Genomic DNA, 16784 nt, shown 5'->3' with positions numbered 1-16784 from the left:
GTAATAAAATATTAATAAATACTATTCTTTATTATAATTCTTGTTAATAATAATAAAGGATAATAAAGTTATAAATACAATAAAAAAAAAAAAACTAAAATTAAAACATTTCCAGTTTTTTAAATAATAAAAGCAGGCACAATCTCCGGTCATCCCTGACGTTCCTAGCCACAAGATATCTGGACCTATCAAGGGGGTACAGGGTTGATGGGAACACTCACCTGCAGAGACCACCTCCACCCGGACAGCATCGGACGTCCGCTCTGCTGCCTTCTTCCAGCTGCCATCCCTCAGCAGGGTCCAAGCGGAGCCCCGACACGTGTAATTCCCCGAAAGCAGAGCCTGGGGCACCTCCAGCTTGTGGGTGTAGGTCCTCTCCTGGGATGGTTCTGGGTCAAGTCCACCAACCAGCTCTTGAAGGTCTCCACCATCAGACCAAAACCAGCGGACCTGGATCAGCACTGGAACATTAGAGTCCAGAGACACCTGGCAGGGAAGGGTGAGGGGAGCCCCCTCCTGGACCTCCATCTCTTTCACAGGTATGGTTACGGTCAGTACTACGAAACAAGAGACATCCAATGAGAAGGTAGGAAAGGGTTTATTAATGGTTTCACTCGCCATAGATCATGCAGATTCTATTCTCTATGGGCCTGGGTTGGAGTCATTTTGGATTGAAGGGACTGGGCTCAGTTTTGGGAGATGTAGGGTAATGACTAGGGCTGGGGTCATGTTATATTGGAGGTATAGGGTCTAGCTTGAGGACACACAAAGCAATGGAAACCCCATCTCCAAGGGCCAAGGCTGAGGTTGTGTTGAATTGAAGGGACGGGGTCCAGTTTTGGGACACACAAAGGTAATAGGAGTCTAATCTTAAAGCGCCCACACTGTGGTCGTGTTGGATTGGCGGGATGGGGCTCAGTTTTGGGACATATAAAGATAAAAAGGGGCCTAACCTCGAAGGGCTTGGCTGTGGTCATGTTGGATTGGAGGGATGGGGCTCAGTTTATAGGGTTGCATGGGGTAATGGAAGTCTGATCCCAAAGGCCTGCTCTGGGGATGTGTTGGATTGAAGGGATGGGATTTGGCTTGAGGACACACAGGGTAATTGTAGCCTAATCTCAAAGGGTCTGCAGGTAGGGCCGAGTTGGATTGAAAGGAAGGGGCTCAGTTTTGGGAAATACAAAAATGATGGGAATCGAATCTCGAAGGGCCCAGGTGAGGTCTTGTTGGATTGGAGGGATGAGGCTCAATTTATAGGAACACATGGGGTAATGGAAGTCTAACCCTGAAAGGCCTGCTCTATGGTTGTGTTCAACTGGAGGGATGGGGTTTAGCCTGAGGACAAAACAGGGTAATGGGAACCGAATATCAAAAGGCCTGGAGCTAGGGCTGGGTTGGATTGAAAGGAAGGAGCTCAGTTTTGGGAAATACAAAAGATAAGAGTCTAATCTCGAAGGGCCCAGGTGAGGTCATGGTGGACTGGAGGGATGGGGCTCAGTTTATAGGGTTGCATGGGGTAATGGAATCCTGATCCCAAAGGCCTGCTCTGGGGTTGTGTTGGATTGGAGGGATGGGGTTTGGCTTGAGGACACACAGGGTAATGGTAGCCTAATCTCAAAGGGTCTGCAACTAAGGCTGCATTGGATTGAATGTATGGGACTCAGTTTTGGGACACGCAATGTAGTGGGAGCCAATCTCCAAGGGCCCGAGCTGGGGTTGCGTTCGATTGAAGGCACGAAGCTCAATTTTTAGACACAGAAGGCAATGGCAGTCTAATCTCGAAGGGACAGGCTGGGTTTGTGTTGAATTTGAGTGATGAGGTTGTAATAGAAGACTAATCTCCAAGGGTGTGGTGCAAGGGTTGTGTTGAATTGAATGGACTGTGCTCGGTTTTGGGACACACGAGGTAGTGGTAGCCTAATCCCAAGGGCCTGGGCTGGGGTTGTGTTGGATTGACTGGAGATGCAAAGGGTTATGGAAGTCCAATCTGAAAGGGGCTGGGGTTGTGTTGGACTGGAGGAATGGGGCTCATTTTGGTAAAATGCAGGGTTATGGGAGTCTAATCTTGAAGGGCCTATGATGGCGTTTGGTTGGACTGGGGCTCAGTTTTTGTGAGTAATGGGAGCCCAACATAAGGGCCTGGGCTGGAGTCGTGTTGGACTGAAGGAACGGGAATCAATTTTAGGACACAGGCAAACGGCGGTCTAATCATGAAGGGTACCGGGTTGGGACTGGACAGATTACAGAAGATCATATATGGGACCTCCCCTCCCATCCATGGACACAAACTGTTAACACAGGCTCCTCCCCTTCCATATTACACAGATTATTGATCCCATTTTCCACCCATTTCCCCTCACTCACCCATTGGCCAAACCTCCACTTGAGACACGTCCACTCTCTTCTCCTGGATCTTCTCCCAGCCTTCAGGCCCCTGCACCCAGGTCTGGGCCACGCAGCTGTAGTCCCCTCCATCCATTGTCTGGGCGCCATCTACAGTCAGCTGGTAATTGTCAGATCCGGCCGTGTCCAGTCGCACCTCCCCGCGGTTGTATCGGTCGGCATAGTCCGGTCCGGGCTGGAAACGCCCCAGGTGGGTCAGTGTCAGGACCTTGGAGGTGGAGCCTGCTGTCTGCCGCTCCCAGGTCAGGGACAGGTGAGTGTGAGCGGAGGATTCGGAGACGCCCGCCTGGCACTGCAGCTGGAAAGACCCTCCTTCTGTCACATTGCGCACAGTGGTCGTACGACCCTTCGGGCCATGCAGGTTCAGCGTGTCGGGGATCACTGGAGAGAGGAGGAGAGAGGCATTAGGATGGCTGGTGCAGGACAAACGACAGAGAACCAAGACATGACGGGTTGGCGGTGGAGAACAAACCCTTTGAGCCTTTTACATTACCATCATTGGAATCTTGTGTTACCTGGATCCTTAAAGGGTCAGTCCGCCCAGAACTGATCATTCAATTTAGGTTCCTCTATCTAATGGGAATCTCTGTGTGGAGTTTTGGTTTTGCTCACCAGCTGCAGCATTTTTGAGGAGCTCCCACCATCCCTGCTGGGCTTTAGATTAGAATATGAAGAGTGCAACAGGGAAACTGCCCGAAGGGTGACGGGAAAAGAACTGGAGGACTACAACAGGAAGGTCCCGGAGGACACAGAAGCCAGCAGGTGGCTCACCACAACAGACACCCCCTAGAACTGAAACATCACTTTTGGGTGGTCTAACCCTTTAAAAGCAGCCTTGGATCTCATGTACTGGTCTTACTGGTTCCTGAATTCAATTTGCCCATCTCTGATCTTTTATACATTTCTAAATATTAATGGAGAACACCAGATGTCCTCTGCTCCCACAAGGTCAGATGTTGGTTCAGACTGGATCTGTTCCCCTCCAGATACGTGGATGGTGGCCCTAAGAGGGTGATGTTGGGGGTCTTCCTATTCCTTCTCACGTATGAAAATGTGGAGCTGTGATGTGAAATGGGCATTGCATACCTTGCTGAATAAGATTCTGTGCAGGACTACAAGTCCCAGAGGAACCCTCAGAGGGTCTGGATCACCATAGGATGAAGGAGACAGACTTGGAAGGTGGAGAGTGATGGAGGGTCTGATTGGTGGACACAGACAAGGACTGTGAGGCTTTCCCGCCATCCAAGTGCGAGTCAGGCAACTGCAGGGGTTAATGGAATATTAAAGGGTCATAGGTCAAACATGGCCGCCCTCTGGCCAATGTTCAGCATTGTAACGTCCTTCTTATGGGGGACCTGGGCCAGTCACTGTGCAGTGGAGACCCCCCACCCCTTACTGAATAGAGAAGATCTGTTCTGTGTCAGCACAACCCCCCCCCAACCCCAACCACCCCGGGGGCACTTCTTTCTTCAAACACAACTTCAAAAGGATGCCGAAGGTCACACGAAGGGTCACTCCGCCTGGTACACAGGACGCCATGAACGGGGTCCAGACAGTATCCTCGTACACAGGACGCCATGAACGGGGTCCAGACGGGATCCTCGTACACGGGACGCCATGAGCGGGGTCCAGACGGGATCCTCGTACACGGGACGCCATGAACGGGGTCCAGACGGGATCCTCGTACACGGGACGCCATGAACGGGGTCCAGACGGTATCCTCGTACACGGGACGCCATGAACGGGGTCCAGACGGTATCCTCGTACACAGGGCGCCATGAACGGGGTCCAGACGGGATCCTCGTACACAGGGCGCCATGAACGGGGTCCAGACGGGATCCTCGTACACAGGGCGCCATGAACGGGGTCCAGACGGGATCCTCGTACACAGGGCGCCATGAACGGGGTCCAGACGGGATCCTCGTACACAGGGCGCCATGAACGGGGTCCAGACGGGATCCTCGTACACAGGGCGCCATGAACGGGGTCCAGACGGGATCCTCGTACACAGGGCGCCATGAACGGGGTCCAGACGGGATCCTCGTACACGGGGCGCCATGAACGGGGTCCAGACGGGATCCTCGTACACGGGGCGCCATGAACGGGGTCCAGACGGGATCCTCGTACACGGGGCGCCATGAACGGGGTCCAGACGGGATCCTCGTACACGGGGCGCCATGAACGGGGTCCAGACGGTATCCTCGTACACGGGGCGCCATGAACGGGGTCCAGACGGTATCCTCGTACACGGGGCGCCATGAACGGGGTCCAGACGGTATCCTCGTACACGGGGCGCCATGAACGGGGTCCAGACGGTATCCTCGTACACGGGACGCCATGAGCGGGGTCCAGACGGTATCCTCGTACACGGGGCGCCATGAACGGGGTCCAGACGGTATCCTCGTACACAGGGCGCCATGAACGGGGTCCAGACGGTATCCTCGTACACAGGGCGCCATGAACGGGGTCCAGACGGGATCCTCGTACACAGGGCGCCATGAACGGGGTCCAGACGGGATCCTCGTACACAGGGCGCCATGAACGGGGTCCAGACGGGATCCTCGTACACAGGGCGCCATGAACGGGGTCCAGACGGGATCCTCGTACACAGGGCGCCATGAACGGGGTCCAGACGGGATCCTCGTACACAGGGCGCCATGAACGGGGTCCAGACGGGATCCTCGTACACAGGGCGCCATGAACGGGGTCCAGACGGGATCCTCGTACACAGGGCGCCATGAACGGGGTCCAGACGGGATCCTCGTACACAGGGCGCCATGAACGGGGTCCAGACGGTATCCTCGTACACAGGGCGCCATGAACGGGGTCCAGACGGTATCCTCGTACACAGGGCGCCATGAACGGGGTCCAGACGGTATCCTCGTACACAGGACGCCATGAACGGGGTCCAGACGGTATCCTCGTACACAGGACGCCATGAACGGGGTCCAGACGGTTTCCTCGTACACAGGACGCCATGAACGGGGTCCAGACGGGATCCTCGTACACAGGGCGCCATGAACGGGGTCCAGACGGGATCCTCGTACACAGGACGCCATGAACGGGGTCCAGACGGGATCCTCGTACACAGGGCGCCATGAACGGGGTCCAGACGGTATCCTCGTACACAGGGCGCCATGAACGGGGTCCAGACGGTATCCTCGTACACAGGGCGCCATGAACGGGGTCCAGACGGGATCCTCGTACACAGGACGCCATGAACGGGGTCCAGACGGGATCCTCGTACACAGGACGCCATGAACGGGGTCCAGACGGGATCCTCGTACACAGGACGCCATGAACGGGGTCCAGACGGGATCCTCGTACACAGGACGCCATGAACGGGGTCCAGACGGGATCCTCGTACACAGGACGCCATGAACGGGGTCCAGACGGGATCCTCGTACACAGGACGCCATGAACGGGGTCCAGACGGTATCCTCGTACACAGGACGCCATGAACGGGGTCCAGACGGTATCCTCGTACACAGGGCGCCATGAACGGGGTCCAGACGGTATCCTCGTACACAGGGCGCCATGAACGGGGTCCAGACGGTATCCTCGTACACAGGGCGCCATGAACGGGGTCCAGACGGTATCCTCGTACACAGGGCGCCATGAACGGGGTCCAGACGGTATCCTCGTACACAGGGCGCCATGAACGGGGTCCAGACGGTATCCTCGTACACAGGGCGCCATGAACGGGGTCCAGACGGTATCCTCGTACACAGGACGCCATGAACGGGGTCCAGACGGTATCCTCGTACACAGGACGCCATGAACGGGGTCCAGACGGTATCCTCGTACACAGGACGCCATGAACGGGGTCCAGACGGTATCCTCGTACACAGGACGCCATGAACGGGGTCCAGACGGTATCCTCGTACACAGGACGCCATGAACGGGGTCCAGACGGTATCCTCGTACACAGGACGCCATGAACGGGGTCCAGACGGTATCCTCGTACACAGGACGCCATGAACGGGGTCCAGACGGTATCCTCGTACACAGGACGCCATGAACGGGGTCCAGACGGGATCCTCGTACACAGGGCGCCATGAACGGGGTCCAGACGGGATCCTCGTACACAGGACGCCATGAACGGGGTCCAGACGGTATCCTCGTACACAGGACGCCATGAACGGGGTCCAGACGGTATCCTCGTACACAGGACGCCATGAACGGGGTCCAGACGGTATCCTCGTACACAGGACGCCATGAACGGGGTCCAGACGGTATCCTCGTACACAGGACGCCATGAACGGGGTCCAAACAGTATCCTCGTACACAGGACGCCATGAACGGGGTCCAGACAGTATCCTCGTACACAGGACGCCATGAACGGGGTCCAGACAGTATCCTCGTACACAGGGCGCCATGAACGGGGTCCAGACGGTATCCTCGTACACAGGACGCCATGAACGGGGTCCAGACAGTATCCTCGTACACAGGACGCCATGAACGGGGTCCAGACAGTATCCTCGTACACAGGACGCCATGAACGGGGTCCAGACAGTATCCTCGTACACAGGACGCCATGAACGGGGTCCAGACAGTATCCTCGTACACAGGACGCCATGAACGGGGTCCAGACAGTAGCCTCGGCCCCTTTATTTATAGAATGGGAGGCAGATCTTTGGTACATAGATTTCCGGTTTTGACCGTAGGTCTAATTTAAAGTGCATGTACAGCCCAAACCTTTTTTTAAGTTTTCAACAGTGTGGACGTGTGAGGACACCCAGGAAAGTTTTTCTTCTGCTGCCTGTGTCACCAGAACCAAATGTGGTGGGAAATCCCAAATTTGTTGTCACTGCAACAGGAAATCTTCCAATGGAGACACCTGTTCTGGCGACAACTGTCCAAGAGGGGGATTCTCTCACTTCCTGCTGTGTCTCTGGGACAGGAAGTGAAGGGAAATCCTCCCCCAACTGGACAGCAAAAAAGGCCTGAAAGGTCTCAACCATTCCCTACTCCATCCAAAACTATAGATGTTTGGGGTTTATATACACTTTGATTTCCACACAGAAAAAACATTTCAATACAGAGCCAGAATTCACCAATCCCAGGCCATGGATTACTGAATATTGGTCCCACATAGAGGAGTTCACCAGTAATGAGCCATGGGTTACCATAGGTCAGTCCCATATAGAGGAGTTCACCAGTAATGGGCCATGGGTTACCATAGGTCGGTCCCATACATATTACTCGCTCTCATATGGAAGTGTACACCAACTTCAGGCCATGGATTACTATACTCCAGTCCCATACAGAGGAGTTCACCAATCCGGGGCCATGAGTGACTACATCTCGATTCTGCATGGAGGTATTCACCAAGGCCAGGCCATGGATTACTATATGCTCCTCCTACTATATGCAGGTTCCATATGGAGGAGTTCCCCAATTCCAGTCCATGGATTACCATATGCCAGCCCCATATGAAGGAGTTACCAAATCCTAGTCCATGGAATACCATATGTTGCTCCAATATGGAGGAGTTCACCAATCTGTGGCCATGGATTACTGTATCTCAATTCAGCATGGAGGCATTCACCAGTGTCGGGCCATGGCTTACTATATGCTCCTCCTACTATATGCAGGTTCCATATGTAGGAGTTCCCCAATTCCAGCCCATGGATTACAATATGCCAGCCCCATATGAAGGAGTTACCCAGTAATGGGCCATGGGTTACCATAGGTCGGTCCCATACATATTACTCGCTCTCATATGGAAGTGTACACCAACTCCAGGCCATGGATTACTATACTCCAGTCCCATACAGAGGAGTTCACCAATCCGGGGCCATGAATGACTACATCTCGATTCTGCATGGAGGTATTCACTAATGTCAGGCCATGGATTACTATATGCTCCTCCTACTATATGCAGGTTCCATATGGAGGAGTTCCCCAATTCCAGCCCATGGATTACAATATGCCAGCCCCATATGAAGGAGTTACCCAATCCTAGTCCATGGATTACCATAGGTCGGTCCCATATGGAGGAGTTTGCCTATCCTGGGCCATGGGTTACCATATGCCAATGCCATATGGAGGAGTTCCCCGATTCCAGTCCATGGATTACAATATGCCAGCCCCATATGAAGGAGTTACCCAATCCTAGTCCATGGATTACCATAGGTCGGTCCCATATGGAGGAGTTCTATCCTAGGCCATGGGTTACCATATGCCAATGCCATATGGAGGAGTTCCCCGATTCCAGTCCATGGATTACAATATGCCAGCCCCATATGAAGGAGTTGCCAAATCCTAGTCCATGGATTACCATAGGTCAGTCCCATATGGAGGAGTTCACCAATCCGTGGTCATGGATTGCTATATCTCGATTCTGCATGGAGGTATTCACTAATGTCAGGCCATGGATTACTATATGCTCCTCCTACTATATGCAGGTTCCATATGGAGGAGTTCCCCAATTCCAGCCCATGGATTACAATATGCCAGCCCCATATGAAGGAGTTACCCAATCCTAGTCCATGGATTACCATAGGTCGGTCCCATATGGAGGAGTTCACCAATCCGTGGTCATGGATTGCTATATCTCGATTCTGCATGGAGGTATTCACCAGTGTCGGGCCATGGCTTACTATATGCACCTCCTGTCTGGAGTTCATCAATTCTGGGTCACAAAGTACTATATGCTGGTCCTGTACTGAGGACTTCATTGTTCACCAAAACTGGGCAAGGTATTACCATATCCCAGTCCTGAATGGAGGAGATGACTGAACCCAGGCCACCGATATGCCATTCGTACTGAGGAGTTCCCCAATGCTGGGTCATGGACTGCAACATGATGGTCTCATGAGGAGGAGTTCCCCAGTCCCAGGCCACTGATTACTATATGCTGGTCTCCTATATGGAGGAGTTACCCAATCCTAGTCCATGGATTACCATATGTTGGTCCCATATGGAGTAGTTCACCAATGCCGAATCATAGATTACTAAATACTCCTCCTGTCTGGAGTTCATCAGTCCTGGGCCACAAAGTACTATATGCTGGTCCTATACAGAGGACTTCACTGTTCGCCAATCCTGGGCAATGCATTACCACACCCTAGTCCTGAATGGAGGGGATGACTGAACCTGGACCATGGATTACTATACGCCATTTATACTGAGGAGTTCCCCAATCCTGGGTCATGGATTACTACATGCTGGTCTCATGAGGAGGAGTTCCTCAGATCTAGACCATTGGTTACTATATATCGGTCCTGTACAAGGGAGTTCTTTAATCCCAGGCCTTGGATTACTATAAACAAAATCCTGAGTGAAGAGTTCCCCAATCCATGCCATGGATTACCAAAATGTCGGTCCCATATGGAGGAGTTCCCCAATCCCAGGCTATTATCAAATGTCGGTTCAATGTGAAGGAGTTCAACAATCTTGGTCCATGGATTACCATATGTTGGTCCCATGTGAAGGAGTTTCCCAATTCCCGAGCTTGGATTACCAAATGTCGATCCCATATGGAGGAATTACCTAATCCCTAGCCATGGATTACCGAAGGTTGGTCCAATATGGAGGAATTACCTAATCCCCAGCCATGGATTGCCAAATGTCGGTCCCATATGGAGGAGTTTCCGGATCCCTGGCCATGGATTACCATATGCCGGTCCCATATGGAGGAGTTTCCGGATCCCTGGCCATGGATTACCATATGCCGGTCCCATGGATTTATAGAACATTTACAGATTGCATGGAGTTCAGATACGTTATCATTGTGTATCTCTTTGCACTTTACGTTTTGTTTCGGTGTCCATGCTCAAAGAAATAAAAACGGTGGATTCTTCAAAAGAAGTATCTAAATGAACTTACATCTCAGCAATTGCCCCAACTCCCATCTCAGTGTGTATGGGGGGGTCCACCTCAGTGTGTATGGGGGGGGGGGGGTCCACAGTAAGTATGTAAATATACTCAGCCACTTTATTAGTATTTCACAAACTGCTGATTTCCTGGGATTTACTCCACACAACCATTTCTAGGGTTTACAGAGAAAAGTCCATAAAAGAGAAAACATCCAGTGAGTGGCAGTTGTGTGGAGGAAAAAGCCTTGTTGGGGTCAGAGGTCAGAGGAGAATGGGCAGACCGGTTCCAGATGATAGAAAGGCAACAGGAACTCAATATGGACCAAAATTTCTGAGGAATGTTTCCAACACCTTGTTGAATCTATGCCACGAAGATCAAAAAGGCAGTTCTGAAGGTCCAACCCGCTACTAGCAAGGTGGACCTAATAAAGTGGCCGGTGAGTGTATAATTGACATCTTTGGGCCTGCATTTCTAAACACAGCCAGCAGGGGGCAGCTGACTCCACTTGTCATTTCCATCGACTTTTGGAAGGAACAAAGGAAAGGAAAAAAAAAAAGGGTTCAGAGAGATTTCCAACATAAATAATGTCCTGATTAAAGCCGAGAGAATGCTGGAGAACGATGGGGCTTCCCACGTATCAACCACACAGCTAAGCTGGACCAATCCCAGGAGCCGCAAGGCCTTAAAAAGTGTCTCTCTAGCAAAATCTGGACACAGAGTGCCAAGCTGTACTCCGGCAGGTCCCGGCATCCCACAATGCCTGCGTCTCCATTTCTAGAAAAGGCCATGGGTGGGGGGTTCTGGGGTTGGGGGCTACCAGGGAGCAGAGACCAGCAAGGGGGTGAAGCACCTGGCAGTACCACCTCTTACAGAATGCCAATTGTCTCTTTAGGAACAGGTCCTCTTTAAATTAACAAAGTTCGGACTGATGACTTTCTCTAGCAGCTTACAGCGGACTGACTTGCTCCTGAATTCTACAAAGTGTGCGCAGCTCCTCCTGCAAGACAGGGCACAGAGTCCTGGACCCCGCAGCAACCAGACTCTTCTTTTCAATCTCTAACCTACAGATGAAAGATCAGAGGAGTTATCTGAATGGACAAGCCGTGTTTCCTGCTCACAGGAGAGCGATGATGGTCTTCCTTCTCTGACCGACTGCCGCACTTTTCTCCCTATGAAGACATGGCTGACGGTTGCGCTTCCTCCTCCTATTCACGGCCCCAGAATGGTGATCTCCTCTGTACGGGGCTGGAATGTAGTGGTCCATGGCCAGAGATTGATGTAACCTTCCTTACAAGAGGAGTTCATAGCAAAGTGGTGAAATATTTCCTTCTCTGACCAAACGTGGTAAATTCCTCCCAATGGACACATGGCTCCTGGTCAGGTTTCCTCCTGCTAGTAGTTTAAAAAGGAGCGGGGACAGGCTTCCTTCTCTGATGGGCACCTGAAGCTTCCTCATTATGGAGACATGGTCCCCAGTCACGGTTCCTCTTCATAGAGAAGGAAGCACATCACCATTCTCCTATAAACTACTATGAAGTGGAACCACGACTGGGGACCATGTCTCCATAAGGAGGAAACTTCAGGTGTCCATCAGAGAAGGAAGCCTGTCCCCGCTCCTTTTTAAACTACTAGCAGGAGGAAACCTGACCAAGAGCCATGTGTGCATTGGGAGGAAAGTACGACGTTTGATCAGAGAAGGAAATATGTCACCACTCTGCTGTGAACTCCTCTCGTAAAATTGGTGTAACCTATCTCTGGCCATGGACTACTACATTCCAGTCCCGTACAGAGGAGATCACCATTCCGGGGCCATGAATAGGAGGAGGAAGCACAACCGTCAGCCATGTCTTCATAGGGAGAAAAGTGCGGCAATCGGTCAGAGAAGGAAGTACATCACCATTCTCCTATAAACTACTGACCGATTGCCGCACTTTTCTCCCTATGAAGACATGGCCGACGGTTGTGCTTCCTCCTATTCACGGCCCCGGAATGGTGATCTCCTCTGTACGGGGCTGGAATGTAGTGGTTCATGGTCAGAGATTGGTGTAACCTTCCTTAAGAGAAGGGTTCACAGTAGAGTGGCGACATATTTCCTTCTCTGACCAAACGTGGTAATTTCCTCCCAATGGACACATGGCTCCTGGTCAGGTTTCCTCCTGGTAGTAGTTTAAAAAGAAGGAGCGGGGATAGGCTTCCTTCTCTGAAGGACACCTAAAGTTTCCTCCTTATGGAGACATGGTCCCCAGTCACGGTTCCTCTTCATATTCGTTTATAGGAGAAAGGTGATGTGCTTCCTTCTCTGACCGACTGCCGCACTTTTCTCCATATGAAGACATGGCTGACGGTTGTGCTTCCTCCTCCTATTCAGGGCCCCGGAATGGTGATCTCCTCTGTACGGGACTGGAATGTAGTAGTCCATGGCCAGAGATTGGTGTAACCTTCCTTCTGAGAGGAGTTCACAGTAGAGTGGTGACATATTTCCTTCTTTGACCAAATGTGGTAATTTCCTCCCAATGGACACATGGCTCCTGGTCAGGTTTCCCCTTGCTAGTAGGAGCGGGGACAGGCTTCCTTCTTTGATGGGCACCTGAAATTTCCTCCTTATGGAGACATGGTCCCCAGTCACGGTTCCTCTGCTGAGTAGTTTCTAGGAGAACGGTGATGTGCTTCCTTCTCTGGGTGGGTACGATCTCCACAGCACCCTAATGCAACTCTTCTGTGTAGTGCCCACATCAATGAATTCCCATGGAATCATGGGAAACGTTGCTCCTATAGGACCCCTGGAATTCAAGGAAAGTGGGACAGACTCTCTAAGTGAAACTCCAGCCAGTGTCCTCAAGGACACAGCTGAAAGGGTTGAGAAGCTCTGATGGGACTCTACTGCCGTCTTTGTCCTCACTGAGATTTCCCTCACTTTCCCTCCCTTCAGCTGTCCGTTTTGGCTTGCCTTTCCAATTTCTACCAGGACAGGACGCTCCTCCAAGAGTGGTGTCCACAGTTGTTTCAAGGAGACACACCCAGAAGTAACGTTGCCAAACACGAGAAGTACCGCCAACCCACACCAGAAGTAATGTCAAGTCAAGCTGGAATGACAGCAGCTTCCATGAGTACCCAACAAGACCCCAGACCATGACACTCCCACCACCATGCTTGACTGTAGGCAAGACACTTCCCTTTGTACTCCTCACCACGCTTGACACCATCTGAACCAAATCAGTTTGTCTTGGTGTCATCAGACCACAGGATGGTTCCAGTAATCCATGTCCTTAGTCTGCTTGTCTTCAGCAAACTGTTTGCGGCTTTCTAGTCCATCTTTAGAAGAGGCTTCCTTCTGGGACGACAGCCATGCAGACCAATGTGATGCAGTGTGCGGTGTATGGTCTGAGCACTGACAGGCTGACCCCCCACCCTTCACCCTCTGTAGCAATGCTGGCCCCACTGACAGGCCGACCCCCCCACCCCTACACCCTCTGCAGCAATGCTGGCAGCACTGACAGGCTGACCCCCCCCCCCCTTCACCCTCTGCAGCAATGCTGGCCCCACTGACAGGCCGACCCCCCCACCCCTACACCCTCTGCAGCAATGCTGACAGCACTCATACGTCTATTTCCCAAAGACAACCTCTGGATATGACGCTGAGCACGTGGACTAAACTCCTTTGGTGGACCATGGTGAGGTCTGTTCTGAGGGGAACCTGTCCTGTTACACCGCTGTATGGTCTTGGCCACTGAGCTGCAGCACGGTAGCCAAGACCATACAGTGGTCTTGGACATCAGGGGTCAGGAGTACAGGGTCTTGTCAATTTTCTTGTCAACTGTGGCCCTCCAGCTGTTGGTGAAGTACAAGTCCCATCATGCCTCTGCCTTTGGGAGTCATGTTTGTACAGTCAGGTCCATAAATATTGGGACATGGACACAATTCTAACATTTTTGGCTCTATACACCACAATGGATGTGAAATGAAAGGAACAAGATGTGCTTTAACTGCAGACTGTCAGCTTTAATTTAAGGGTATTTACATCCAAATCAGGTGACCGGTGTAGGAATTACAACAGTTTGCATATGTGCCTCTCGCTTGTTAAGGGACCAAAAGTAATGGGACAGAATAATAATCATAAATCAAACTTTCACTTTTTAATACTTGGTTACAAATCCTTTGCAGTCAATGACAGCCTGAAGTGTGGAACGCATAGACATCCGCAGACGCTGGGTGTCATCCCTGGTGATGCTCTGCCAGGCCTTTACTGCAACTTTCTTCAGTTCCTGCTTGTTCTTGGGGCATTTTCCCTTCAGTTTTGTCTTCAGCAAGTGAAATGCTCCATCGGATTCAGGTCAGGTGATTGGCCATTGCAGAACATTCCACTTCTTTGGTGTCTTTTGCAGTCTGCTTTGGGTCATTGTCCATCTGCACTGTGAAGCGTCCAATGAGTTGTGAAGCATTTGGCTGAATATGAGCCGATAATATTCCCGAAACACTTCACAATTCATCCGGCTGCTTCTGTCAGCCGTCACATCATCAATAAATACAAGAGAAGCAGTTCCATTGGCAGCCATACATGCCCACGCCATGACACTACCACCACCATGATCACTGATGAGGTGGTATGCTGAGGACCATGAGCAGTTCCTTCTCCATACTCTTCTCTTCCCATCACTCTGGTACAAGTTGATGTCGGTCTCATCTGTCCATAGGATGTTGTTCCAGAACTGTGAAGGCTTTTTTACATGTCGTTTGGCAAACTCTAATCTGGCCTTCCTGTGTTTGAGGCTCACCAATGGTTTCCATCTTGTGGTGAACCCTCTGTATTCACTCTGGTGAAGTCTTCTCTTGATTGGTGACTTTGACACACATACACCTACCTCCTGGAGAGTGTTCTTGATCCGGCCAACTGTTGTGAAGGGGGTTTTCTTCACCAGGGAAAGAATTCTTCGCTCATCCACCACAGTTGTTTTCCGTGGTCTTCCAGGTCTTTTGGTGTTGCTGAGCTCACCGGTGCGTTCCTTCTTTTTAAGAATGTTCCAAACAGTTGTTTTGGCCACGCCTAATGTTTTTGCTATCTCTCTGATTGGTTTGTTTTGTTTTTTCAGCCTAATGATGGCTTCACTGATAGTGACAGCTCTTTGGGTCTCATCTTGAGAGTTGACAGCAACAGATTCCAAATGCAAATAGCACACTTGAAATGAACTCTGGACCTTTTATCTGCTCCTTGTAATTGGGATAATGAGGGAATAACACACACCTGGCCATGGAACAGCTGAGAAGCCAATTGTCCCATTACTTTTGGTCCCTTAACAAGTGGGAGGCACATATGCAAACTGTTGTAATTCCTACACCGTTCACCTGATTTGGATGTAAATACCCTCAAATTAAAGCTGACAGTCTGCAGTTAAAGCACATCTTGTTCATTTCATTTCAAATCCATTGTGGTGTATAGAGCCAAAAATGTTAGAGTTGTGTCCATGTCCCAATATTTATGGACCTGACTGTAACTGTCAGTTTTGCAATGCCTCATGGGACTTGTAGTTCTACAACAGCTGGAGGGCCACAGTTGCCCACCCCTGGCCTCGGCCATCTTTATGTAGAGCAATACTTTTTTTTTTTTCAGATCCTCAGAGAGTTCTTTGCCATGAGGTGCCATGTTGAACTCCCAGTGACCAGTATGAGAGAGTGAGAGCGATCACACCAAATGTAACCCCCCCGCCCCCCATTCACACCTGAGACCTTGTAACCCTAACGAGTCACATGACATCGGGGAGGGAAAATGGCTGATTGGGCCCCATTTGGACCTTGTCACTCAGGGGTGGACTGACTTCTGGGAGATCCTGTATATTGACGACGGACATCATAGCACACAGGAAACATTTGGCGGCCTTTTGCCTCATATTTGTTACCTTTCAGCTGCACATGGTCCTTGTAGTTGCCGCTGACGGTGGCGTCGGTGCTGGGTGTGGAGCAGGTGTAGTTCCCCTCGTCGGACGTGCTCAGCTGTCGTACCCGGAGGAGGACCTCGCTGTTCCCGGTTCTCTGAAGCTGGATGCCGCCCGCTCTCACCCGACCTGAAAGTGCAGCGTCTGTGAAGGTATCATCCCAAGTACTGAGGACCCCGACCACAGGGCCGGAACCAAGGGAAAACGTCCATTCAAAGTTCTGCTCTGGGGGGCCCTCATAGTCGCTCACGTTACAGGAGATGGTGATATCAGTGCCTTCCACCCGTAGGAGAGGACCTGAAGGGACACGGACAATGCGACTCCACACAGCAACTGTAGAGAGAGAAACGGGACGGGTGAGGGGCACATCACAGGACGGGTGAGGGGCACATCACTCAAAGGATGAAACTCTGAATACCATCGTTCTCCGGGATCAGACACCAAATGTATGGAGGCAGAGGAAGGGGCAAGAAGGGAGTTTAGGGAGGGAGGCAGAGGAAGGGGCAAGAAGGGAGTTTAGGGAGGGAGGCAGAGGAAGGGGCAAGAAGGGAGTTTAGGGAGGGAGGGAGGCAGAGGAAGGGGCAAGAGTGGAGTTTAGGGAGGGAGGGAGGCAGAGGAAGGGGCAAGAGT

The 16784-nt window shown here is 51.5% G+C and overlaps 1 protein-coding gene across 1 annotated transcript in view; it reads right to left on the bottom strand.

Moving 5' to 3' along the window:
- Positions 1-16539, bottom strand: part of LOC149431258 (prostaglandin F2 receptor negative regulator-like) — a gene marked incomplete at its 5' end in the record, with an annotated part of 34038 nt that extends 17499 nt beyond the window's left edge. The window contains 3 exons of the mRNA XM_089665746.1: positions 222-557; positions 2365-2784; positions 16119-16539. Coding sequence (XP_089521872.1) covers positions 222-557; positions 2365-2784; positions 16119-16539 — 1177 coding nt within the window. The remainder of the gene's footprint in view (positions 1-221; positions 558-2364; positions 2785-16118) is intronic.
- Between the last annotated feature and the right edge of the window lie 245 nt (positions 16540-16784).

The sequence above is a fragment of the Staurois parvus genome, unplaced genomic scaffold (genome assembly GCF_062004578.1).
Source record: "Staurois parvus isolate SC_StPar_1 unplaced genomic scaffold, SC_StPar_1.0 ptg002320l, whole genome shotgun sequence".
NCBI lineage: Eukaryota > Metazoa > Chordata > Amphibia > Anura > Ranidae > Staurois > Staurois parvus.
This window is presented reverse-complemented; position numbering and strand designations above follow the sequence as displayed.